Source organism: Plutella xylostella, chromosome 27 (genome assembly GCF_932276165.1).
Source record: "Plutella xylostella chromosome 27, ilPluXylo3.1, whole genome shotgun sequence".
NCBI classification, from domain to species: Eukaryota; Metazoa; Arthropoda; class Insecta; order Lepidoptera; family Plutellidae; genus Plutella; species Plutella xylostella.
This window is the reverse complement of record NC_064007.1, coordinates 5114203-5141175: the sequence shown is the minus strand read 5'-3', so window position 1 is coordinate 5141175 and position 26973 is coordinate 5114203. Positions and strand designations below refer to the sequence as shown.

General features: G+C 35.8%; 2 protein-coding genes across 3 annotated transcripts in view; one reads left to right on the top strand and one right to left on the bottom strand.

Moving 5' to 3' along the window:
• Positions 1-4177, bottom strand: part of LOC105382669 — a 35307-nt gene extending 31130 nt beyond the window's left edge. For both annotated transcript variants that reach the window (XM_048630975.1, XM_048630976.1), the window contains exons 1-2: positions 4011-4177; positions 566-730 (exon numbers count right to left, since the gene is read on the bottom strand). In XM_048630975.1, coding sequence (XP_048486932.1) covers positions 566-730; positions 4011-4097 — 252 coding nt within the window. In that variant the 5' untranslated portion in view covers positions 4098-4177. The remainder of the gene's footprint in view (positions 1-565; positions 731-4010) is intronic.
• A 2302-nt stretch (positions 4178-6479) lies between these two features.
• The window catches only part of LOC105382670 (rho GTPase-activating protein 190), a 45485-nt gene continuing 24991 nt past the window's right edge, over positions 6480-26973 (top strand). Inside the window, exons 1-13 of the mRNA XM_048630816.1 lie at positions 6480-6662; positions 7008-7184; positions 9204-9316; positions 10573-10717; positions 11201-11403; positions 11776-12018; positions 13228-13328; positions 13661-13748; positions 14077-14204; positions 18080-18239; positions 21542-21651; positions 22172-22358; positions 23275-23390. Coding sequence (XP_048486773.1) covers positions 7121-7184; positions 9204-9316; positions 10573-10717; positions 11201-11403; positions 11776-12018; positions 13228-13328; positions 13661-13748; positions 14077-14204; positions 18080-18239; positions 21542-21651; positions 22172-22358; positions 23275-23390 — 1658 coding nt within the window. The 5' untranslated portion in view covers positions 6480-6662; positions 7008-7120. The remainder of the gene's footprint in view (positions 6663-7007; positions 7185-9203; positions 9317-10572; positions 10718-11200; positions 11404-11775; positions 12019-13227; positions 13329-13660; positions 13749-14076; positions 14205-18079; positions 18240-21541; positions 21652-22171; positions 22359-23274; positions 23391-26973) is intronic.

The following is a 26973-nucleotide window of genomic DNA, read 5'->3' as shown; positions in this document are numbered from 1 at the left end:
GATGGATATTCATTATTGTAATCAGCGAAGGGGTAGTCAGGGGTTGCAAACATGAAACCTAATTTACGCTGTATTTAGTGATTTTTATGAATACCTACATAGAATGTTTTCATCCCATAATTCCCAAAGGAGAACATTGAAAACATTTTACGGCGAAAGATTTCATTCAAAGATACCACATTTCATTTCTATTTCAAATTCAATTATGTTCAAATGTATGCCTTCAAATTAAAAGCAACACTTAAATTGTAATGTTATACTTACTTAACATCACACTATGTGTTAAGAACTAGCTTCTTACCAGAGCTTATTAACTTATAGCAATCATTTGTTGTTTCAACCATTTATTAAGTACACCAAAAACACAAGCACACACCTTTAACCACTTCTTCTTCTTATCATGTCGAAGACAAACCAAAAAAGTCGCTACATAATACATGCCCAGAACTGGGCCACTGATGCTGCACCTCTGGTAGCAGTCATGAACTCTTCCAGCCTACATGTGTAAGGACACTCGGGGCATGATGTAAGAATTAACCACTACAACACCACATGACAATCTAACCTGCAGTAGAGCGGCGGCGGTGTGCCTCTGTATCCACGCGATGAGGTGCGGGTGTGTGGAGGTGGCGGAGTGCAGGCACAGCAGGTGCACGTGCCCCCACGCGCGGCACAGCGCCTCGCAACGCTCTGGGAGACTGCCGCACGATGTGAGCGAAGCCTCCAACGACTGAAAGAAAGAAAGAGATATGTTGTGGGTATGGTTGAGATGGCGAATGTGCCCTTTTAGCATCACTCAATGGGTGGTCAGTGACTGGGTAACTCTTTTGGTGGAAACCAACGACTGCAACAGAGAGTGCGACGTGTTATTGGTATGAATGAGATGGAGAATGTGTCCTTTTAGCATCACTCAATGGGAGGTCAGTGACTGGGTAACTCTTTTGGTGCATGGAAAAGCTAAGTTTATCTACATGTGTTATATATGTCGCAGGCATCTGGTTTAATCTCCTTTTTGATTGAACCGCTAGCCCGTTCATTGGATGGCGCTATTCAGTTGTATGACTAAACGACAACTCGTCAAGTCGTTGATTGTAACGTTCGACGTCTTGACTGAACGTCATTCAGCGAAGTCGTTGAATGTGATATAGTATAGCAACTTTGTAATGTCTGGTTAGGGTGAACATGACCAGACAAGAGCCAACAAAAAGACTTTGTTACAAAGCTCTTATCTCACAAATTAACTAAACAATAACAATAAACGTACCTTCATATTGTTGTTCATAATTATCCAGTTTCGCCAATATTTTCTTTGAAACTATCCGCCCGCGGCGTAATAATAGGTAAATACATGTTGTCACACAATTTTAACACAAATAACGCAATTTAAAGCAAATTTATTTGCAAAAAACTAACAATATAGGTGCTTTTTGTGTCAGCTGTTAGCTGTTAGACGCCATATTTGTTTTATTCACCACCTGACTGATTTTAAGTCAGCTAACTAGTTGGACGTTTTGTGACGCTTGTACAATCAACGTTCGGCCTAGTCATACAACTGAATAGCGCCATCCAATGAAAGGGCTAGTGGTTCAATCAAAAAGAAGATTGAACCAGATGCCTGCGACATATACATTGTGAACATAACTGCTGTACACTTCCTGAACACCTGATACTTTAGGAAGTGCACAGCACTAATTGCCACACTATATCTCTTGTATATTTGTCACTGAAACAACACAAAGTCTGAGTCATCAGCCTATAGCAGTCCACTGCTGGACGTAGGCCTCTCCCAAAGCACGCCACTGGATGCGATCTTTAGTCTGACTAGGGATACCAAATTAAAACTAAAATGGACTTGTATAATAATTTTGTACCCATAAGTGATCCTAAAGAATGGCAGCGCTTCACTTCGGCCCTTTGCTCCCCAGCGGAGATTGGGAATAAGTAAGTAAGTAAGTGATAATATTCAATGGCCCACTAGATCTACACATTTTAGGACTTATATGGATGAGCATGACTGGCTTCAAAGTAGGTATCAAATATCTACTTAGCTACCTTTACTCTTGTTTCTAACAACAGGTCATAAATATATATTTATTTATTTATTTGATACTTTATTGCACAAATATGAAATATAAGTGTACAAAAGGTGGACTTAATGCTAAAAACATTTTCTACCAGCCAACCTACAGGAGGTACAGAAAAACTAGTAGAAAGGTGCAACAAAAAAAAAAGTAGTTACTAAATTTGTTTGTCTTAGATTTAATACTTAAGAGGCACGCAAATTAATGCTCTAATATTCATCAGACACTTTATTTTAGTATAATTATGTGAGCAGCTGAAAGCATACATTAATATTTGTGACTATTTTTGAATCAGTTCATAGAAGAAATGGAATGAAACCAACTATTTACAATATCACACTGGTAGTTGTATACTTGAGTCTATTTTAAGTATGATAATTAGTATAAGGATATAGCCACTTCAAGTTTAACTATTATTAAAAGAAAGATAAATTCCTTATCTCAACTTTAATTATATTATGGCTAATGGACAAAAACAATACTTATGTTGTTTTAAGATGATTTTTTCTAAGTATAATATGGGTATAACTCTTATGAGATCATAGCATTACAATGTTGACATAACAAAGAATTGCTAATGCGAAGTGATACCTAAGACCAGACTGCAGTTTATATAGATAGTTTGGTCGGGCTCTTAATCAGTATGGAGTATTGGCCGATACATAATCGTTGAATGTGCTAACATACATCTCCATACTGATTAAAAGCCCGACCAAACTATCGGCCGACTAAAAGTCTGCAGTCTGCGGGGGGTCTAAATCTTCTGAATGCTACTGCGAATTAATGTGGAGCAGGACCATAATCAAATAAAATATTTGATTTGATTCAATTTGATTTGCAGTAAGCAGGACAAAAGTCTAGCAATACATTTCATATCTCTGTTTTAGGGGGCAAAGGGTGCTTCTAGTTACCAGCTTGTAACTACAACATAATGGGTTATTGTTCCTGGGATGTGGTGCCAAAATGAGAATTGTCACCCAATCAGCACATTTAATACAACAAGATAGAGTTGTGGTAAATCTGCAGTTTTGTTTTTCCGAAGCTTTGGAGCGCTGCGTGAACCACTGCCCTATCTTGTTGTATTAAGCATGTATTGTCTACATTCCTAATTATGGATACTGGTGTTGCTCACCATTGGCCACTGCAATGCCCCTAAAGATTTATAGACTACAGAGGTTTCAAGATCCATATTTGGTTAAACTAGTTCCCGTGCAACCTATTATGTCAGAGCTGGCAACAAATTGTATCAGACTTAATAGGAATGAAGTAGTAGACGATATAATTAAAGTGTTAAAGATTTATCTCATGTATGTAATAGTACCCACAGAAATGCTATCATACCTACCTATCTAAGTTAATGATGAATGTATGTGAACATGACTGTGTTGAGTTTTACGAAGCAAACATAGTGCACCGCAGCCGGAAAGCACATGACGAGTTTGTTAGTAAATATAAATAGAGGTGTACGTGACTACTCGAACGGCTTCATCAAGAATCAAGACCACTTCAGTGCCAACTGAGGGTTTCAATCGTCATAAATGAAAAGCTTCACCACTCAAACACCATTGCAAATTAATACGCACATGCTTGAATATGACTCATTAAACAGTAGTTTTTATTGAAAAATGCTTAAGTAATCGAAATATAAAAGCTAAATCAGGGAAATCATGATACAATCAAGTCAACATTGGAAATACGTAGTAGCGTGTCCAGCATATAATGCCAATAGCAAAGGCTAATATATGGAAAATCTAAACGCGTAAATAACGATAGGCATTGTATTTCATCGCATGTGTAAAGGATTATTACGAATTACAGAAAAACAAGAGTACCGAATAGACAAATATGGCGGCCATAAAGTGAACTTTACGACCCAGACGGCGTCGTGCTATGCAAAGAGATTTTCCTGATAACAAGAATAAAACTTACCTTGTAAAGATCAATGTAATATGTTTTGCCCTTTGGGCCACTAGTTGGATTACTTTTCACGTCTTTTCCATCATTTGTAGAAGTCATTTCTCAAGAAAATATCGCGGGGAGACATTTATGCGCTTGTTTTCGTGCTGTCAAACTTGGTGTTGCCCGAAGAAAAAAGGTAAAAAGTTCAACTGTAACTTTTTAAATTTAGTGTTGTCCACATTTGTCGATTATGATTGTTCCTAACTATATTGTTGATTCCGCTCGCACAGTGTTTTAAAAATAGCCATAATAAACGGCACACACACACAAACTTATCTGTTCCGGTGAGAGCGAACTAAATTGATCCATATCTCATTATTTACTAATGAATTATGTATTGATATAGACTAAATGGGTTTATTGAAACCACAAGAGCGAATTACCACTACTGGCAAACTTAAAATCTTATAGAATGAAGGAATATTTCACATTTACGTGAGCTGTCACCGGAACAGATAAGTTTGTGGCACTGTAATCAGAACCGACATTTCATCACTTAGCAAACAACACCGTGCAAGGCGTAATTGGTGATTTTTACATGTATGCACTGCAATGCATGTATTATTAAAAAATGTTATAAATAAATGAACAATAAACAACAACAACATTTGAATGCCTAGATGCAGCTTTTACGCAATGTTATTTGCTAAGCGACGATTTACAGAATTTTAATAATATTTCCATTTTTCCATTTACTAATTATTATTAACGAATTTTGTTTATAGGTATTTATATTTGAAAGAAAGAAAGAAAGTTCAATAATTTCTAACACACACAGAAACAACACAGTACTTATACATTTATAAGAAAAAGTTAAAAAGTAATAAAAAATATGTAAAAAAATGGTCATGAATGTTGCTTTTCGGTGCTGAAATGGGTTCTAGCTCAGCTTGATGCTATGGCAGGTATACTATTAACTATTTTATTGTCGTCGAAATATTTGTAAGATCACGAGCAGTGTCGCCATGTGAGTAGGTTTAACTTAGAAAAATGAATGCCTACGTCTGTATCTATGGCAGGTTCTATAGTGATATTTATCTATTACATCGGTAATGGAACCCGTGACCGTTCTCATTCTTGAGATGTTAGAATATCCCGCAGGGTACACTACAGAATTCCGAATTACTTTTTTACGAATATGAAAATAACGATTTTCATAACTACGAATTTCATAGTTCCGAACAATCCCGAATTTTAAGTTTCCGAATAGCGAAAATCACGAATAGTATAATAAACGAAATTTCAAACAACAGATTTATTAAAATGACGAAAGTCAATTTTCCGAATATTATTATTTCGATGTTTTAAAAGTACGATTTTTTATTATATCGAATTGTTAAAATTACGAATTCCGAAGTTTTAGTATTCCGAAAATACAAATTCCGCGATGTTTCTTAGTAAATAGTCAGTATTTATATACAAACAAAAATAAATAAGCTATATTATATGAAACGCTCCGCTCCGCTTCGCTGCGCTCCGCTTTGTTTTTCGATATCTATGTGCACCTAACACGCTCCTCCTCGCTTTGCTCGTCGTCGCACCTATCTTTAGGTTTAGGTCCTAAGCTTTTTAAGATTAAACACCGTAAAAATCCGAGCAATTGTATTGATTTTTTCTGTAACTTAACAACAAGTACTACAAATAGTTTACTATTTAACAAAACTTGACAAACTTTGTTTACTCTATATTTGAAACGCTCCGCTCCGCTTCGCTGCGCTCCGCTTTGTTTTTCGATATCTATGTGCACCTAACACGCTCCTCCTCGCTTTGCTCGTCGTCGCACCTATCTTTAGGTTTAGGTTCCAGGGTTTTTAAAGTGCGTATGCTTTGATTTGTTGTGAAACTTAACAACAAATAGTTTTCTATTTAACAATATGTGTTTTAAGCCCTATGTTAAACGTTCCGCTGCGTTTCGCTTTGTTTTTAGACTTTTTTGTGCACCTAACACGCTCCTCCTCGCTTTGCTCGTCGTCGCAGCAATTTTTTGGTTTAGGTTCTAAAGTTTTAAAGACGTTTATGCTTTTTTGTCAAAATCACGAATTATCATATTTCCGATCGGGATTCGAATTTTTCGTGATTATAATAAATCGGTATTTTATTTTTCGTATATTAAAGTAATCGTATTTTTTAACGTTCGTATATTTAACAATCGTAATAATAAATATTCGTGATTATAATATTCGAAATTATAATTTTCGTGATTTTTATAATTCGGTATTTTAAAAAATCGGTATTCCAATATTTCGTAAATTACAAATTCGGTGTTATCAAATTCGGAAAAAAGTTTTTCGGAATATTTGGGTGTTCCCTATCCCGCAATATTCCCGCTAATCGATTCACTCTGTGACATGAATATGGGACTTTAAACTCGTGCTAACAAACAAAAACTCTGTGAAACTGCCATAGACACATTAAAAAATAAGAACATAATAAGTTTGGTAATGTTGGCAGCATTGATTAGTAAGAAGAAAGAAGCGACTTGTGTCAAGATTATTGCATTTTCTTCCAAAAAAATCTTCTAAAGTGAAATAAAATGTAGAATGTATATTTTTTCAATACTAGGCACTGTACTGGTGTAAACTATTCCCTCAGTTTTTCATTAATTTCTTCGCTACAAACAAGGTGGGCCGCCGGATTCTAATTCGATGTGTCAAAGTGTAGTGTACTGTAGTGAATACAATAAATTATCCTTACAATGATATTCCTAGGGATCCACCCTTATTTTTATTTATTTTTATCACAAACGTTGGAAACTCACATTAGTATTGTATTTAATACCGCTACTTACATACCCCTAGCATATAAAACCGCCACATCTGGCTACCCATTCTGTCTATCGAAAAATACAAATTACGCCTTCACAAATCCGTAGTTTTATGACAAAATACCTTTGTATTACAAAACCTATAATGCTAAATTATTAGGATCTGCATTATCATCTGCTCTAATCTTCCTTTTTATTTACAGGCCCTTCAGATTTAGTGTTACCTCCAGGTTGAACAAGTGATGTGATGTTGAACTCTACTATGATTGTAAATCTGTGCTACATCTTGGACCTCTGTGTGTAGTTAAGACCTAAAATGGCTAAAAAGTCAGAGGGAACTGGGGGCAAGCTGGTCACAGTCTCAATTGTTGGATTATCTGGTAAGTTTTCATCTGATAGATAGAATACTATTTATTGTATGTATGTCCACCAAAAAGAATATTAAAATTAACAAGTTGTTACTCAATTAAGATACAAAAGGTGTCTTATCACTCAAAGCGATCTCTGCCAAACTACCTTTGGATGCATGGAATAAGAGGTAGAGATTGATACATCTATAGAAAGGCATAACATTTTATTGCTGTATGCCACTCTGATAGTTATTATGATTTTATCTTTTACCATATTAATTATGTGTGTAGATCTGATCTAGGGTTTGTCACCATGGTGAAAGTATTAGCTACTTAGATAATTTGTGAGTTGCTGACTGTAGATAAATATGGTATAATATATCATTGTGTTGAAATAAATTTTATTAGATATTTCTCAACAACAAAACTGCACATGTCTGCCATTATAATAGAATAAAAAACCCCATTATAATTCATAGCTGCATTAGTAAACTATAGATCTACAAACATCCCTTGAGACCTAGTATCACATTGTGCAATCTTACAATAACAGCCTACATAATTGGTATAATATACCATTTATACATAGAATACATAGTACATAGCTACATAATACAAGTGTACTTTGAAACTCCTTCCATTGTGCATTAAAAACTGGTTATACTTGATTTGAAATAAGGTCAGGAGAGAATAAAGAGGATGTTGTTAATTAAAGGACAATTTCTTGCAAGATGGCTTAATTCACTCTCAATTTATTACAGTAAGGTTACTTTCTTAATAAAAACATAATTTGCTCTTAACATTTAATTTAAATGTTTATAATTTTATACTAAAAATCTTGAAGCAATTGAAAAGTGATTTAGTAGATAAATAGACTTTTTTGGAGTTTAATCTATATTATTTACCAGCCAGAATCAACAAAACTTTATACATAAATATATAAAGTTTCTTAGCATGGTGTAAAAGCTTACAAATCAATTGATAATGGCATTTTTATTGAGTTTCAATTCATCTAAATAAGGATGTATTTAATGTTGAAATACTAGAGCATCAAACTTTCAACTTACTTTGGTTGATCAAACTTTCAACTTACTTTGGTTGGCTGGTAGAAATACATTTTTGGCAATAAGCCCTCCTCTGTGTGTGTTTTCATTTATAATGTTATACTGTGTTTTGTGAAAAATAGTCTTCATATTAAATATATTTTATTTTTCTACATACATAATATTATGCTCACAACATGAACATTATGAAGGAATACATCAAAAGATGTCTTAAATGACTGAATATTATTGAATATCCTCTTCTATTGTTGCATTGTTATCTCAGAGTCCAATAGTGTATCCTGTTTGGCTTATTTCTAAATATAGATCCTCTGTATGTAGGTACATTAGGAGAGAAAGTTGATAGCTTGCAAGCTCATGATAAGATTCACTTTATATATTATAATTAAGTACCTATTAAGGGCATTTATAAAGTGAACATTCAGATAGAAATAATTAAATATATCTTCTTTTGAGTTTTAGTATTCGCCCACGCAACTACTTTCATGATGATAAAAGCTTTTCACAAATTATCTCTAAGGGCTATTAATCTCAATGTAGGTAACTGAGATGTGCTTAGTAATATTTGTTGAAATTATATTGCTAACTAAGAAAATGTTCTCTTAATTTTATGTAGGAAGTTTAGCCTTGAAGTTGATAGGAAATTTAATTATACACTTGTGATTGAATAGAAAAATCTATTTTATTAACTAATTGGGATTATAGTGGTTGATCTTTGATCGTAATAGTTTGATAAAATTAGTAATACAAAAAAAAAACACGAACTCACTCAAACTTGTACTAATGTACTCCCTTGCGGTTGCTTGCCTTATTAGTAATACATCTGAATTTTATCAGAAAGTTAAATAAATACTTAGGTAATTTTAAACCTAAAACGAATCTCGTATAATTCACCATGGGAAAACCTTTCCAGGCGGAGCAAATATCTCAAGAAAAGTGTGTAAATAAATAATACAAAAATAATGCAGATGATGTGTTGTTTCAGGCACAGAGAAGGAGAAAGGGCAGCTGGGTGTGGGCAAGTCATGCCTCTGCAACCGGTTCGTGAGGACTCACGCCGACGACTACAATGTAGATCATATATCGGTTTTGAGCCAGGTATGTATCATAGATGTTTCAAATTAGTTACCACGAAAATTAATTATATTATTATTTAAGCATCAAAACTTTATGACGATTTCTGGGAAAGGACTGACTCCTGACATACAGGTTGTCCTAGTTTAGGAGTCAGGGCGTCACCTTTTAGGTAGTTTTAATGGCATAATAAAGTTATGTTTATATTACTTGTCATTTCATATTACTTATATGTCGATACTGTAGCCCAGGCGGTAGTTAACCTGCTTATGGGGGCTAGGTAGGGCTACGTGTTTGAATCCCGTGCAGGGTAAATATTCGTATGAACTAAAAAAACTTTCTACCATCTCCAAATCTTATTCTTCTTCCTAGCCTTTTCCTTATATAGGGTCAGCTTTGTGCGCCATGTCACGCCATTTTACCGATTAATTTAGTTATAACCTAGAAGCCCGAATGGTGTTACACATAAGATCCAAAGGTATCACAGGTTTGGCTAGAGACAGATTTATAAAATCAATGTCTATCTATTATGCTGTAAAGAGATAAACTCAGGTACACAACAGTAGTCACCTTCACGTAAGCTTCTGATTTTACAATCAAGATAGTGCTTTATTGCCTTTTGTGTATAAAGAAATTAACAAATTCCCAAGGTCTAGTAAATGTTCTCACTAAAATATCATCTAAATAGGAGAACAATAAAGATTTTCCACTGATATCTTGAGACAAATTAGAGAAAGGTCACCTTTCATGATTTCTGTGCTCATATTTGTACCACAATAGCCCAGTTTATCATTGGTATGAATTACTGTCTCAAATAATTGTAAGGCTAGAAATATGATACCAATCTTCATTGATTGAAGTTATAATTTGCTTTGATAGTTGATACAAATTCATTTATCAAAGAACTAGCAACATTCATTACATCCAGCGAGTTTCGCTTCTCCCTAAAAGGTTATCCCGTGGGAATTCCGGGATAAAAAGAATATATTTAAAAAAAACTCTTAAATCACTCAATCTATTTAAAAAACCGCATCAAAATCGGTTGTGTAGTTTTTAAGATCTAAGCATGCATAGATAAATACAAAAATCAGCCAGACGCGTGAAGCGACATTGCTTTATACCATGTAATGTAGACTCATTTCATTTAAAAGCGCCCACGAAGTTTTGGTCAATGATTGTCTAGCCCCAAAGTGTTACCGCAGCTGCCTACTGCACGGGTATTCAACAGCATTTATTCCTGATAGTACCTAATACTTCATTACTGATGATGTCTTCTCCAGTCGGACTTCAGCGGGCGCGTGGTGAACAACGAGCACTTCCTGTACTGGGGCAGCGTGAGCCGGCAGCACGACGACTCGGAGTGGCGGTTCGAGGTGCTGGAGCAGACCGAGTTTGTGGACGACGCGTGCTTCCAGCCGTTTAGAGGTATGGCTGGCTGGTATACAAGCATTATGTGTGAATAGGGTCTGGAGGTACTTCAGTCATCATTGAAAAACTTTTATAGTTATTGAATAACTTTCATAGTTTCAGAATGACCCCCTTGAGTCTTTTTCTATTTACGTAAAATTTTTTGACAAACGATTACGTAAACTTTTTACTGCGTTGGTATTGGTTTTGTCAATGACCCATCTCACTTTGTCAATATCGGAAATGTGCGAGAGACATATTCAGTAGTCGTTTGTTAAAAACAAACTATATACAGTATATACTGCCTTTTTTAGCACCATGTATTATCGAATAAAATATTTGTACCAAAAAAAAATGTATTAGACTTATTTAAAATGAGGCCTTTTATAACAATTTTATTTCATTATCATGGTTTCATCTCCAGGATACTCGTATTAAATCTGACCTGATAAACCAGAAAAACATTTTCTCTATACCTAACGAACAACCCCTCTCCCCTAGTGAGCAAAACGGACGCATACGTCAAACGCTGCGTATCCACGAAGATCCAATCAGCCGAGAAGCTGATGTACGTGTGCAAGAACCAGCTCGGCATAGAGAAGGAATATGAACAGCGGCTGATGCCTGATGGGAAGCTGTCCGTGGACGGGTTCCTATGTGTCTACGATGTTAGTCTGGTGCCGGGGCGGTCTTGGGAGAAGCAGGTGAGGATTTTTTAAGTTGAAAGATGGTCTTCTTTTTCTGTGCGGGGTGCCTGAAGTTCGCTCACACGAATGGAATGTTTATAGCATATCCCTTTAAATTCTGAAATGTAAATAGACTTGGACCATTTCTACCACATTTCCACCACGCTGGTCCATTATTGGTGTGATGATCCTAAATGCGCACCATATGTATAACCGTTTTTTTTCATTCTACATCATATGTATACAAAGAACACATTGATACTTACAGTAGTGTGCAAAATATTATTATCATACTAACAGTGTTTTATGCCCACCCAACTGAAACACCCTAGCTCTTCACAAAACCTCTCAAACCACACCACAATCTAAAACCAACCAAACCATTTCCAGAACGAAACGCTAGCGGCAATCCTCCAAAGCATCATCAAGTTGAAGAAGCCAGTGGTCCTGGTCACCTCTAAGAACGACGAGGCTTGCGAACAAGGCGTCAGGGAAGCTGAGAGACTGGTTCAAAGGAAGGAGTTCAAGGGGTGCATACCGATAGTCGAGACGTCGAGCCATGACAATGTCAATGTGGAACAGGCGTTTATATTGTTGGCGCAGATGGTCGATAAAGCGAAGGCTAGGATTAAGGTGAGTTTTAGTGCCTTTATTATTATTATAGCCTATTGGACATAGGACTTCCACAACACTCGTCTTCGGTTTATTTGATGTGTATTATGTGGGGTTTATAATCTTGTATTGCATGGTTTAATTTGACGTTTAGTAGTCTTAAAACAATCAACCAAAAATATTTAAAAAAATATATAAAAAACTACTGAACGGATTTGAATGAAATTTGATATACACCCTGGTCTAGACCCTGAGAAAGAACAAAGGCTACTTTTCATCCCGGAATTCCCACGGGAAAACTTTTTAAGGCGAAGCGAAGCTTGCGGGAACAGCTAATGTATAATAATTTATTTAATTATTTGAACACCTTGATATCATCGACGTCTTGCCCACATTTTTATCCTTCTATAAAACTTTCCACAGCTTTTCTGTACTATCTTTTATTGAATATATTTTTTGTATGTTGTTGTTTACTCCATAATTCATAAAGCAAGTGGCATATGTAATTCGGCCCTTGTGGATATCGGGTCAACGGGTCCCGATTACAGAAGGGTTCATTGATTTAAGGGTTCGGTTGGATGAAAAAAAAACAGTGCCTTTTTTGTCGTAGGATTTTGTCTTCCAGTTTTATCATTGCGGATAATATGTATTCTATTATCATCATCGTTCAAAAGTCGTCATGTGCTGAACAAAAGTACCTTTCTGATAAGGTCCATAATAAATTACATAGTAAATATACGGACCCCTTAGTTAGACCTTATCTTCTATAAATAATGATGTTACAACGTACTAGTAACTAAAAATAAACAACACCCCTCGTGTAAAAATGTTTGCTCACTCGATTTTAAACGATTTCACCTTCGTAAGCGTATTTATTGGAACCTTCGTTAGCTTGATGGTAGCGAGATATTGATGCAATGTATAAGTACCCTTATGTAGTGTGATGTGATGCAGCTTTGTTGAATCTGTACTTTGTAAAATATAGCACGAGTTCTATGACAGCTGTCAAATCCATACATTTTATTATTTTATTTGTCATTTGCTCGTTGTCAAGGGAAAACTAACTTTATTTACCAGGCACAATCTGTCAATCAAACGTCATAGGACGCTATATTTTACAAAGTTTTTAGTTCCTATCTGGATTAACTTTTCTCTTTATTCAGAGTAAAGCTTTGGATACCTTTGTCTCGTCCAAATATAAACAACATTGATTTAATATTTTGTCTACAGGTGGCGAACTACGCAGAAGCATTACGAATAAGAAGGGAGACGCTAGATTTCGTCACGGAAGCCTTCACTCAGCTTATAAGGATACATGTGCAGGATCACAGGTGCGATTTTAGTCTTTATTCTTTTATTCGTATGTTTATTTTATTCTATAGTAGAATTAATATATTAGATTTACGGTGCCTTTCTGCCAGAGAAGTGCTATCTTGCTATGCTGCGATGATGTGAAATAAATTACATCTTACTAATGACAATCCTACGCTATGTCAGGCTATGTGGAAATCAAACACGTCTATATCAACGTAGCATAGCACATATCTGGTGAAAATTTACCTTTAAGAACGAATAGCAACCTTTTCGGATTATAAAAGGCATTTTATTTCTTATTTGACTATTGATGAGGTCGATAATGAATGTATATTTGGTAATTTAACAGGGAGGTGTGGTCTACAGTGAGCAAGAGGCTATGTAATTACGCAGAATGGACCAAATTCGTCCAACAATTTGGAAATGACGGAACTCAAGTAAGTATACTGTACCGTTTCTTATTTCATTCAAAATTTCAAGAAATTAATTACACTCTAGTATCGCTCACTATGTTAAAAGTCCCGGGTTAGATTACCGGCTGGTATAAATGCCAACATTTTGCTATAGATACAAAGTTAATTTAGACCTTGGAAAGTTACATCAGGCTTCTCAGTACTCATTTAAATTAAATGTCAAACGAAGTTTGCAATTGTATTCAATGGACAGAAACAGTAATAATTATATTGTCCTCATACAAACAGTGTATCTTATTAATAAATTATGATATTTTCACAACAACCACTAATGACAAACAATTAATTTCAGGTGGTGTTCCGTCGTCACATCAGAAGGTTGAAAGAAGAACGATCCAATAAGAAACTGCGCAAACAGTTGTCCAAACTACCGCAGATATTGTCCCGGATGCAACTGCCTACTGAGGATCTGCAGGAGAAGTGAGTAGCTTGTTCATCTTCAGAAAAGATTGGTCCATGCGGCCGCTACACGGGCTCGTTATCGACGTCGATAAACTCGTTTAATGCGCGTTCCACCAATCACAGCGCCGTATTTATTGCGAATGGCGATAAAGTGACTTTTATCTACGTCTGTACCGTTAGATAAATTAAATTTGTCCTCAGCCATCTATTGTTATAGATAAGATTGGTCAAGTTTTGATATTATATCATTCTCTAATAATTTGGCCACCACTTCAGGCTACGTTCGTGCACGTTATAATAATTTCAAAATCATTATCACCCCTCTATCACCTACTGTTGCGTACCTATGGCCTCCTTTTGTGAACACCAAGTTTGTCAGTCCAGGGGGGCGACTCTAAGTCGACGAATGAACGAACAAGAATGGACAACATTTCAAAAAAACTAAAGCCTATAAATCGAAAACCATTTCGAGATTTAGCTCTAAAGGCCACAAAAAAAATGTTTTGGTATTTTTTGGATGTATCATTTTCGAGAAAATCATAAAATAGTAAAAAAGTGCTGATGACATCATGCATCAGGTGCGATGAATTTTGATGATCAAAGCCTTTAGATTTAAAAACAAAGTAACTGACACTTTCATTTTTTGATTGACGTTGTATTGTATTGTATTGTATTGTATTTTATTTCATATAACAATATTAACAATTGTATTTGAAAATCTTAATGTCTACACCACCACGTAACATAATATAATTAATTAATATGATGTGTTATACAAGTCAAACAATAAATTATTATCTATATTCAATTTACAAAATATAATAATCATTAAAAATCTCATGTGGATAGGTTATGTTAAATTTAAAATATTATCAACAATTAGAATTAAGTTAAAATTTAAATTACTTATTAATTATAAAAAGATGTCAGACTTATCAGTATCACTTAAATATTCTTCCACACTATAGTAACCCTTCTTTAACAAATACGGTTTTAGATTGTTTTTGAATTTAGTATGGGAGACAATCTGTTTTAGATCGCTTGGTAGTTTATTAAACAGAAGCAGGGCCTGATATCTCGGTGTGTGTTTAACAATGTTAAGCCGTGGACACATTTCAGTTTTTAGGTTTTTTCGCCTAGTCTTTAATCTTTCTGTCCTTTCTGCAGCAGACTCGAATTTATTTAAGTGTTTGATGAGATTAGATGTGCACACCAGGATATAGAGGCATGGCGCGGTAAGTATGCCAAGTTGAACAAATAGTTCCCGACAGGATTGTTGCTGTGGAATTCGTTACATTGTTCTCACAGCCCTTTTTTGCATTACAAATGCTTTTTTCATATTATAGTGGTAGCTGTTACCCCAAAACTGTATGCTATAGCGCAATTTAGATTCGACTAATGCATAGTAGACTTGCATGAGATTTTTTAGTTTTAGTTCATCTCTTAGACTACGGAGGGCAAAACAAGCCGAGCTCAGGGCACTTTCAATTGACTTGAGTTCCTCTTTCCAGTTCAGGTGGCAATCTATCTGTATGCCTAGAAATTTTGCAGATTCTACACATTCCACTTTTTTACCATCAATATAAACATTAATCTCGTCATTGCTCCTACATGTAGATTTGAAAAGCATTGCATTTGTTTTGCTTGCATTTAGTTTTAAATTATTGATACTAAACCATTTGCAGAAGGCACTTATGGCCATGTGAACCTTCTCGTTAAGCGAGTCTATGTCTGTAGCATTGAATATTGCGTTAGTATCGTCCGCGAATACAACTAATTGAGTATCGGGTACAGATCTAGTGACGTAATTAATTAAATCATTAATAAATATAATAAATAGTATCGGGCCTAAGATAGATCCTTGAGGCACACCTCTAGCAATTTTAACTAAGTTTGATCTATGTACAGTTTCATGGTCGTCCTCTATGGTAAGCAGTTCGACAAATTGTTTCCTATTACTAAGATATGACTGTAGTAGGTTATAAAATTTACCTCTGACTCCGTAGTGTTTTAATTTATAAAGTAAAATTTCATGATCCACCAAATCAAAGGCAGCACTTAGATCCAGGAATAAGCATGCTACTTTCATTTTTTGGTCAAGCATCATCGTTACATCATTTACTAATAAATCTACTGCATCTATTGTGCCAATTGATTTTTGATAGCCAAATTGTCTATTATTAATTACGTTATTAAAGTTTAAATGGAGTGTCAATTGATTTTTAATAATTTTTTCAAAGATTTTTGATAGAGTTGGTAAAAGTGATATGGGTCTATATTTTTAGGATCAGTGCGAGATCCTTTTTTGTGAACAGGTAGTATCCTAGCAATTTTGAGCTGCTCTGGAAAAATTTCGTTCTTCAGACAGTTAGACGTTGACGTTTTATCGTGACGTTGTTGTTTATTTGGGTAATTTTTATAAATTCTGTTCTGACATTTTCTGCCTTTTTTTTACTTATTATATAAAATGGTTAGTACGTATTAAGAGATGACCTCTACATAATATGTCCCAGAGCATGCCACAACTGAAAAAATGCTTCTGCTTATTGTTTTACATGATAAGTAGGTACTTTGTATCATCAGAAATATCAATGTCATTTAAAAATGACCTATTTGTTGGTTGGCATGTAAACAAAGTTTAAATGTCACTTGTCAGTGTCATTTATGTTTTTTTTCGAGAATAAGGCAATAGACAAAAATAAAAATTGAGCCTAATATGTGATGTCACTTCCGGTTTTAAAATAATTAACTTTAAAGTTAAAAATAACATGCAAAAATTAATGTATATACAAAATAAAAAATACGGGTCCTCTAATTTTCTATGAACTTTCCGAATAGCTAATAAAAATATAGGGTAAAGAAAATGAAATGTTGTCCATTGTCACGCATTCGGCGAGCTTAATACAACGTAACAGAACCGTGGTTAGCGCAGCGCCTGTCCACGACTCTATCTCGTTGTATTAAGCGATTGCGTGACAATTAACGTTTAACGTATAAAACGTCTACTCAGAGTGCAAAATGTTGACAGTCAGGCAGCTGTACATATTGAAAGCTATTTTAAGAATTCACCGTTCCCTTTCTGCAGAACAAATAGCCAAATACTCTAAATCCAGGCCAAATAAAAATGTGCTTCCAACAGTAAAACTTAGAACCCGATTCGCTGGTCAAAACTATGTAGCCTTAAGCACGCGCCTCTACAATAAAATAAATAGGAATCTATCCATCTACTGCCTAAATAGGAATGAGTGCAAAACTGCCGTTACAGCCTTTCTGCTTAAGCTTAATTACAGTGACACAGAATGCTTGCTCGAAACCCTATTGTAAACGCAGTAGTGTTCCCTTTCACAGTATTTATGTAAATTTTTAGACTGTATACAACATAATAGCAACTTTTTTTTCTTTCTAAATCACTTTCCCATGGCATAATTTGTTAAACTTTAAATTTATTTCATAAATATAATCTAAAATACTTTCTTAATTATCATGTACTTAACAATTTAAAATCAACGTTTTAATGTATTTATAAAGCAACTGGCCACAAATAATGCCTAATTTAAGTATATATTTAACTTCTAAAATACAGGTTTTTACCTAGTTTAGAAGTTATAAAAATACATAATAAACTACTGCATTATTTGTTACCACCAAAAACTCAAAACAGATATTTTTTTGTATAAGTCTAAAGTTAAGTTAATTTTAGGCCATATTAATATTAAGTTACTTTTTGTGTGTTTTTTTTTTGGTCAAATAAAAAAAAAAAAAAAACATTTATAGCTTTAATTCTCGTTCGTTCTTTCGTCCACTTAGAGAGTGACCCCCATGTGCCGATCTTGTCCACGGTTTCCCCGAAATCTTTCTCATGTCATACTAATGTGAACCACCTTTCATTCCAGCGACTGGCCAATGGTGGTCCGCCAACTTCGCTCCCACCGCGACTTCTCTGTCTACTTCCGCTCGGGCGGCGGCGGGTCCGGCTCGGACGCGCGCTCGGACGGGGAGAGCCCGCTCGGCGCCGACAGCACGCTGCCCATGGGCGAGCGGCCCCGCTACCAGGTGACGCTGATGATGATGATGATGATGATGGTGATGGTGGCTTCCACGACGTATGTGTCGATGGCGGCACGGTCGCTAAGCACAGCGGAAATGATGGCGACCGTTGACCGTACCACCGACACATTAGCAATTGACAAGCTATAACCAGTCAAATATCTGTCAGATTCATACAAATTATGTCAGATTAGATAAGCGAGTGACGCTGTCAAATTAGCAATCTAAAATCCTTAAGCAGCGTCGGTCAAGTGTCTTAAATATGAGACAGATTTGACAAGTGAGCGACGCTGTCAAATATCTGTCAGATTCATACAAGTTATGTCAGATTTGCGAGGGACGCTGCTCAAGAGGTGGTAAAGCGTTAGGTTGTATGTATAGTTGTAGGAAGGCTTGGAAATAACGTTACGACGCTCGCGTTTGGCATCAAGGTCTCGGATACTAGGTTACCAGTGTCCTACTACTAGATACCAGGTAGGTAATAGTGCCAACTGAGGGTTACTTAACGTGACCAATAGAGGGTTCAAATAAGCTTGCGTAGTGGTTATTAAGAATTTAGATACCATGTACCTACACTGAGGGTTGCTCAAGATGACCAATAGTGGTATGAACTAAGCCTGCTATGTGGTGGGTCAGTGCGCCTCCCCCGCGTGCCTCCTCGCGGCGGCGGCGGGTCCGGCTCGGACGCGCGCTCGGACGGGGAGAGCCCGCTCGGCGCCGACAGCACGCTGCCCATGGGCGAGCGGCCCCGCTACCAGGTCGTGCTGATGATGATGATGATGGTGGTGGCTTCCACGACGTGTGTGTCGACGGCGACACGGTCGCTAAGCACAGCGAAAAACGGGCATTGCCCTTTTTATATTTGTCTCTCGCATGAGTACAGTAATAGTGCCATCACGCTCGCACAGTAACCGTGAAGGTTTTTTGCTGTTCTTAGCGACAGTGCTTTAGTTACCAGGTACACAACGGCTTACTAAAGATGACCCTCTTAGCGTGTCGGTGACTAATACTGGAGCTGAAATAGAGTTTATCGCTGTGTTGAAAGGATTAGAGTCTGAATGAACGAGGCGCACACAACAGTCTGACTACGTATGTCTATTAATAGCAGAGATACACACTTCTACATAATATTATGTATTAGTCTATATTCCAGCAAGATCCTGGTGTATCATTGAAGGTATACCAGACGACCCAGTTGTAGCTTAGCTGTTCGTTCTCAAGCATGAAACAATATGGTCCTAATAAAAAAATTAAAAAAACACACACACACATTTACGCCTTGTACTAATGTACACACGGCAACGTTAAATGGTTGGCAGGGCACACTAACGTAGGTAGTGTATGTGTGTGTCAGCGACGTCGACGTTATTATTTAGTTCTGGGCAACCCACACACGGATATTGTAAGAATGTAGTTGTGCCAGTGACAATGACTCATTGTTTTTATGATATGAAGCAAAATTTTGCAATGAATTGTAATAGATTGAATGGCTCAGTTGGTATGATACAAGACTTACAATAATCGGTATGGTGGTTCAAATCCCTGTGAACTTGCAAAATTCCTTTTTTGTTTTTTTTATAGATTTAGTTTATTTTTTAATATGGCTAATAATAGTATTGTAGTATATACGAATAAGAGCAACACAGAAAGTAAATGAAACAAGTTATTAAGTGTTAAAATTACAAAATTTATTCTTGCCGTAACATAAACATTAAGGATGTTACGTTTTTGTTGTTTTTCGTTTTAAAACATAGTTGTAGTTTATATTAATAAGGAAAATTTTCAATTAGCAGTTTTAAATCATAATAAACATCAGAAAAGGATGGACTGGCTGTTTTACTAAAGTAAATAGGCAAGTCATTAGTTATATGAATCAACATGTTAATTAGCTAGAAATAAGATAACTTATTCCAACCTCAGTAACAATAACATCATTAACACATTGGCTTACCCATAATTGTAAATAATAATAAGTATTTAACAAAATAACTAAAATCTTATACAAATGGAAAAATAAAAATTACTGAGCTAACCCCAATAACTATAATTTTCACCACTTTTTCGCCATAATATCTTACCATCCATCCTGGTCTGACTTAAAGGACTTTTCATCACTAAATATCACCACATTGTTGCACCAATCAAAGTTTAAAATAGTCAGTCGCAAAACGCACTCTGTTTCGACGATGCTGATCGGTTAGAGCAATTTTCTTCGTCGGCCTCCGACACCGCAACCCTGCAGCACGCAAGTGAACCCGTACGGTTTGTAGGGATAGATTATGTGTTGTGGCCGTAGAACGGGTGCTGCAGAACGGATCAGCGCTATGTGCAGCTACGATTTCTCGATGGCGTGGTGATGCATCCGTATAGACGACTACTGTCCCGAATCTGCGTATCGGTGAACCCATAATTGAACAGTTCTCCTCTGCAAACAAAAAAAACAAATACTTAGCTTATACAAATACAAATATTCTAACAGTCAAATAAAATATTTACAATTCTATGTTACTTACCGTTAAACGTCTTGCGATTTCACTAATTGTAATATTTTGTTCATATAATACAATTATCTCCGCCTTTTTGAACATGGTCAAATGACTTTCCATAGTGACTGCGAAGATAAATTAATTATAAATTGACAAATCACAAAGTGAATCACTATGCAGACGCAGAGGTGAATTGTCACTAAAACTAAAAACTAATTTCGTTTATTCATATGGTATGAGGGTAGAATGGTTTTACTTCTCAAATGAAGAACGAATCATATATTTTTAGCGAAGAGAAATAGTCGACAGCTATGCAGCTTGTAGTCATTTGTCAATTTCAAATAAATTTATTTTATACTCAACAGCGTTTAAATTAACGCTAAATTTAAATAAAGTAAAATAAAAATACCCATCAGTGGACTCGAACTCACGACCTATGTTTCATAAGTCTAACATACTACCAATGAGCTACGAAGAGTATAGCTACAAGTTGTGAAATTTTGCTTCAAGTCAATTTTATAACTATTTGACTTACTCGACCGGTTGATATTTTTATGTCACAGCTGGTGTAAGGGCGTTTGCCTACGCGCAAACTCGTTTGTGCTGTTGTGTGTGTGTGTGTGTGGTTTGTTACTGGTGTATTTACCGATTTCTGCTTTATTGCACACATAGACCACGTTAGTGTGCACACATACACTACGTTTGTGTGCCCTGCCAACCATTTGGAGGTGCCGTGTGTACATTAGGCACAGGTACTTGCGGGGTAGGCAGACCCACTTTTCGCCAGAGTGTTCCTAATAGTAAATGTAATATTCATTACAGACGCTGGGCGAATCACAGAAGATACCGTACGAAATATTGGAGACCAACGAGGCAGCCTCCGTGTTCAAGTCATATCTTCAAGAGGCACAGGAGGAGCAGAGGAATTATGAGTAAGTGTAGATTTTCAGCGGGTTTTTAAATATTAGATATGTTATGTGACAAAGATAAATATGTGGCGATGGATAAATTTAGGCCGAAAGCAGTGTAAAATGGGGCAATCCTCACACTTTTGTCTTTCTAGCTGTACTTATTAGTTTGTTGGTATAGCCGTCTAGCGGGTTGCTCTCGAATGGAATGCCACTCGGCCGTATTTATAAATATCATAACGCCGCATTCGTCCACTGCAGTACATAAACTAATTTCAAGGATCATCACAACACAAAAGTCTGTCCTCACGGCTGCTTGTTCATGGTATCCACTCTAGAAGTCTTCCTTAATCATTCTACGACTACTAACATTATAAACGTGAAAGTTTGTAACGATGTTTGTAACTTTTTCATGGTAGAACGGCTGACCCTATTTGCTTGAAATTTGCCATGTAGTAAGCTGGTACCCTAGATTCCTGGATTGCCACATAAGCCAATACCTTCGCAACTTTTAAAATAAAAATATTGCTTTCTTCCCTACCAGATGGTGCCAACAATTCAAGCGCCTCCTCGAAGAGACCGGCTGTGTCACCCCCGGCAAACCCCTCTCCGAACTGCGCGTGCTGTTCATGGGGCGGGAGTGCTTCGAGGCGCTGTCGGAGCCGCAGCAGCAGCGCGTGTACGAGCAGCACCAGGCGCGCATGCGCAGGGACTGCGCCAACAACCTGCAGGTACACAGACTGTTATACTTCAGTCGAATGGCAGGAATGGGAGGGTATACGAAGTGAGAGAAAGAGCTCCGAAGGTCTAGTACTGGTTTGATAATTGGTCGAAAACTATAAAAGTTTCAGTTTTCTCGCATAAAAAGTGGCGCCTCTAGCGGAAACTATCATGAAACTTTTGATAGATAATGTATGCAGGTGACACAAGAATACCAAAACTTTTACATAAATTGCAAATGTCAGGAATAGGAACCGGAGCTCTTTCTCTCACTACGTACACCGTAGTGAGAGAAAGAGCTCCGATGGCCGCTAGCGATCGGTTGTCCAATATTCTCAGGAATGCATTATTTAGCTACGTTCTTTTATCTTCATAAGAACAAAGGGATGAGCTCCGATGACCGCTAGCACTATGCGCACATACACAACCTGCAGGTACAGTAGTGTGGGCTGGCGGGGGCGGCGGCTGTCGGAGCTTTGTTCAACAGATTGGATACTGTCCTACGACCCGAACGGAATCTGTGCTGTTTGAAAAACACCGACTCAAAAAGTCAAAACCCTAAAAAATGTGAGATACCGAGCTCCGATGACCGCTAGCGATCGGTTGCCCGATATTATAGGAATGCATTATTTAGCGGTATTGTCGTACGATAAGTAGGAACGTATGGACCAAATAAGTTTACAGTCGAAATACAAAGAATAGGATGCTGGAGCGCGGGAATATGGCTGAAATCACACTTACGCGTACTGAGTTATTATTTATATTATACCCTTAATTATTTGATATTTACATTAGTAACATTATTACCGTATTGTCTGTCGAATTACCAAACTAATGCGATACTTTACTCAGAAAAACTCGACCATAATATAATGTAGCTATTTATATGTACGCTAAGCTAATATAACACGTTTTATTCTATTCCAGGAGCTGCTACTAGAGCACGCGGATCTGTTCTACCATTTCAAGAGCATATCCCCGTCGGGCACCATCACGCAGGAGGACATCAAGCAGATTACTGACGTGTTGCAGGAGGACTTTAGGTATGTTTTACTTCGTACTTTAAACCTGGGTGGAAAAAGGAAAGGTTTTAAAGCTATTTGATTGGATGTTGGTGGAACCGTAAATCGGGAAATTTATATCAATGTAATGTAAACGCAACTAGGCAAATACCTTATCAGATATTTGTCCAATGTTTTCTTATAATGTTACAATGCTTGTAATAAGCCCAATCACTTGTTTAATCCCTTTGTAGCGCCTTTTTCTATTATGTTATCTTCCATTCGCACTAAACCATTGCGCATAACTTTATACCCATTATGTACCTAAATCCCTTAAGAGGGCGCCGAGCTTTTGACGCTAATCGATTTTAGGTATTCAATACGCTCCGTGTATGTGTGCGTGAGGCGGCTGTGGCGGCCGGCGCACAGTGGTTCCGTTTTAAAAAAACAGTTATTACCTAAACCTAAGAAAAAAAACAATGTTCACCAATTGAATAAAGGCTTGTTTCAATATCCTATCTACCTATGTATTTGTTTACCGACGTAAAATTTTTACAGTTCTTGTACGAAGAATCTATAAAAAATTGTATGTTGGTAACCAAATCACTGGGTGAATAATTAGGATATTGAAAACGGCCATAAAGGTTTTACCAATACCTACATATAAAAACAACAGAAACTAAATACTTATTTGAAATAATTTTATTGGAAACCTTCACAAAATAGTTACGAATTTTAGAATTGAGTAGGTATTATTTTTGCATATTTTATGTCCCTATTATAATTTACAGTCGGTGTGTTCTACATATTTATTATTATTATAATCATTGAAATAAACTCATGTAAAATAAAAGAACAGCTAAATAGGGTAAAAACCCCAGAAGTTGACCGTTTCGTTTGTATTCAAATTATTTAATCTTCAAAGTGGGTACGACAGATAATGTATATTTTATGTTTATTTAAATTTAGGTTAAGTAATACTTAATTGTTTTTGTGTATACAGTAGTTTTTATTTAATTTAAAGAGTTTTAGGCTTACTTTTATTTCCACACCAAATCAATCAAATCAAATCAAATCATTTATTTGTTTAACACAGGTTAATGGTAAGGTGGTACATATTAACAAAGTTCCGCTATGCTATGCCACAGGGCGTACAAATATTTTAAAGATTAAAGTCCATGCTACATATGACATGCAATAACTAGAAAGATAAAAGAAAAAATACATATAAAAATTTGAGCCAAATAATAATATTGTTGCAAAAAAAATGATATAAAAATAAATATAAAAAAAAAACCTAATGAACTCATTAATAAGTTTGTCAATGTGTGTGCGTGTGTCTATGTCAAGAATGATTATATATTAAATTCGTCTAATTAAATTAAAATGGTGATAAGTAATAAAATTATTTGTTTTAAAATTAGTAAATGTCAACAAGGAATTCATTTATAGAATAATATGCTTTATTGATAAGATATTTTTTTAGTTTAAGTTTAAACGCATTGAGATCATCAATCTGTCGTATGGTATTTGGGATTTTATTATAAATTGCGGGCGCCATTCCGAAAATATTTTTACTGAACTTGGCCGTTTTGTGTCCAATATTGCAGATTCTGTCACCGTAGCGCTGACTTTTGAATCGTTCAAAGAGATTGGGGTTCGACTTTACAAATGCGGCTACTTCATACACATAAAGAGACGGAAATGTAAATAAATTATTATTTTTAAAATACGTTCTGCAGCTATCTGTGCGTTTAAGCTTGAAAATTGCACAAATGCATCGTTTTTGTGATTTAAACACTACATCCCTGTTAACAGTACAACCATAAAGGTTGACTTGAAGAATTTGTGAATGTATACAGGGTGTTGCAAAAAGGGTATACTAAGCCGAAACCTACATGTGCAGCATGATGGTATATCTAAGCTCGAAACTGAAATCAGAATTTCAAAATTCGCGAAAAAAAAAACTCATTCTCCATAGTAAAAAAGTCACGTGACCAACAAAGTTTCTATGAAAAATGAGATTGACATACCAACATAATTTATCATCAGCGTCATGTTTTAAAGATTTGAATTTACGATAGTTTTTTTCTACTTTTCAACAATAATGACTCGGAAAAAATAAATTAAAGTCAAAAATATTGATAGAGGCATAATTTTGAATTACCAAGTTTATTAAAAATAATATTTGACATTTATTTGAATCGCGTGCATATTCCCTCTTACGATGAAGGTAAATATCGTGAGGAAAGCTGCACATCGAGATTCTAGTACTCATTAAATTCCCATAGTTCACAGACAGATAATTTCAAGTGAAGCAGATACCTGTTCTAAGCTCGCGTTTCCAGCACCAAGCCACCAATAGACATGAAAGCACTTATCACATTTTCGTTTAGGTTGAATTTATTTTTATCATTAGATTTTTTACAGCTTTAAAATCAATTTAAGGTTGCACATTTTGCAAACAAACTCAAATTTTGACACAAATCCCTTCCTTTTTTCTCCTAATAGTTTCAAATGATTAATGTTACAACCTAATGGAGAGTTATGATGTGATATTTCTAGTAACTGTAAATATAAATACATAAAATCTACAATTATGTTTCCACTGATTCTTATTTCATTATTTTTTTCTTCTGGTTGTACTTTAGAATCTTCTTCATTTGATTCAGCTGGCGAATGAAGTATGGAAAGCTAGAAATAAACAAACTATCAAATTAAAGTTTTTTTTTTAACTAGGTTCAGGATACCTTTTAGAATTTAATGTTTGTAACTTACATTTGAATTACTTTGCGTCTTAGTTATAGCAGCCAACCTCTAAATATTTTGTTTTTCATTAAACGATTTAGCAGGCGAATGAGATGTAGGAAGCTAAAAAATAAACACATTATGAAATTAGACAAGTTATGTAAAAGTGTTGTGCCAACTAGTACCTAATTATCAAACGATCAGGTTTGGGATACCTTGATGAGTTTATAAGTTTACAAATTACATTATTGGTAATTGGTAGGTACTATCTGTCGTCTTAGGTATTGAAGCACGCCTCTGTAGTTTTTGGATTTTGTCAAACGATAGTTTAAAATATAGAAGAAAAAAACTCAATTAAATAATCTTTAAACTGTTAGGACTATACAGTGGTGAATAAATTTCCATCAATAATACTTACATTTCAACACTATCCTCTTTGTCTACAAAATTTTAAGACCGTTGTTTTCTTTTTGTCATTGTGTGATCAGATGTAAATAATGTATTCTGCAGAGAAATGCCAACATCTGGTACGTTTACCCTATAAGTAATAGAAGAAAGCTACAGTTTTGTAACGAGTAAATTCGTAGATTTAGCAGTAGATAGGTAGGTAGGTAATATAATACTAGGCAGATGTATTTGCTAGAAGAATAGGAACCTACTACGGACATAGATAGGCACTTTGTTACCGCGCAGTGAACGCGCTACGTTGGTAGATATGGAGATATTCTACATAGGTACCTACCGAGTACCGAATATACTTACGAAGCAACAGGAGTAAGTATTCTCTTTGTTTTCATAACTCTTGGCCGGTAGCTTTCTTGCCCTACAACGTTTTTATTTTCTTACCACATTACTATAATTAATTAATTATAAATTT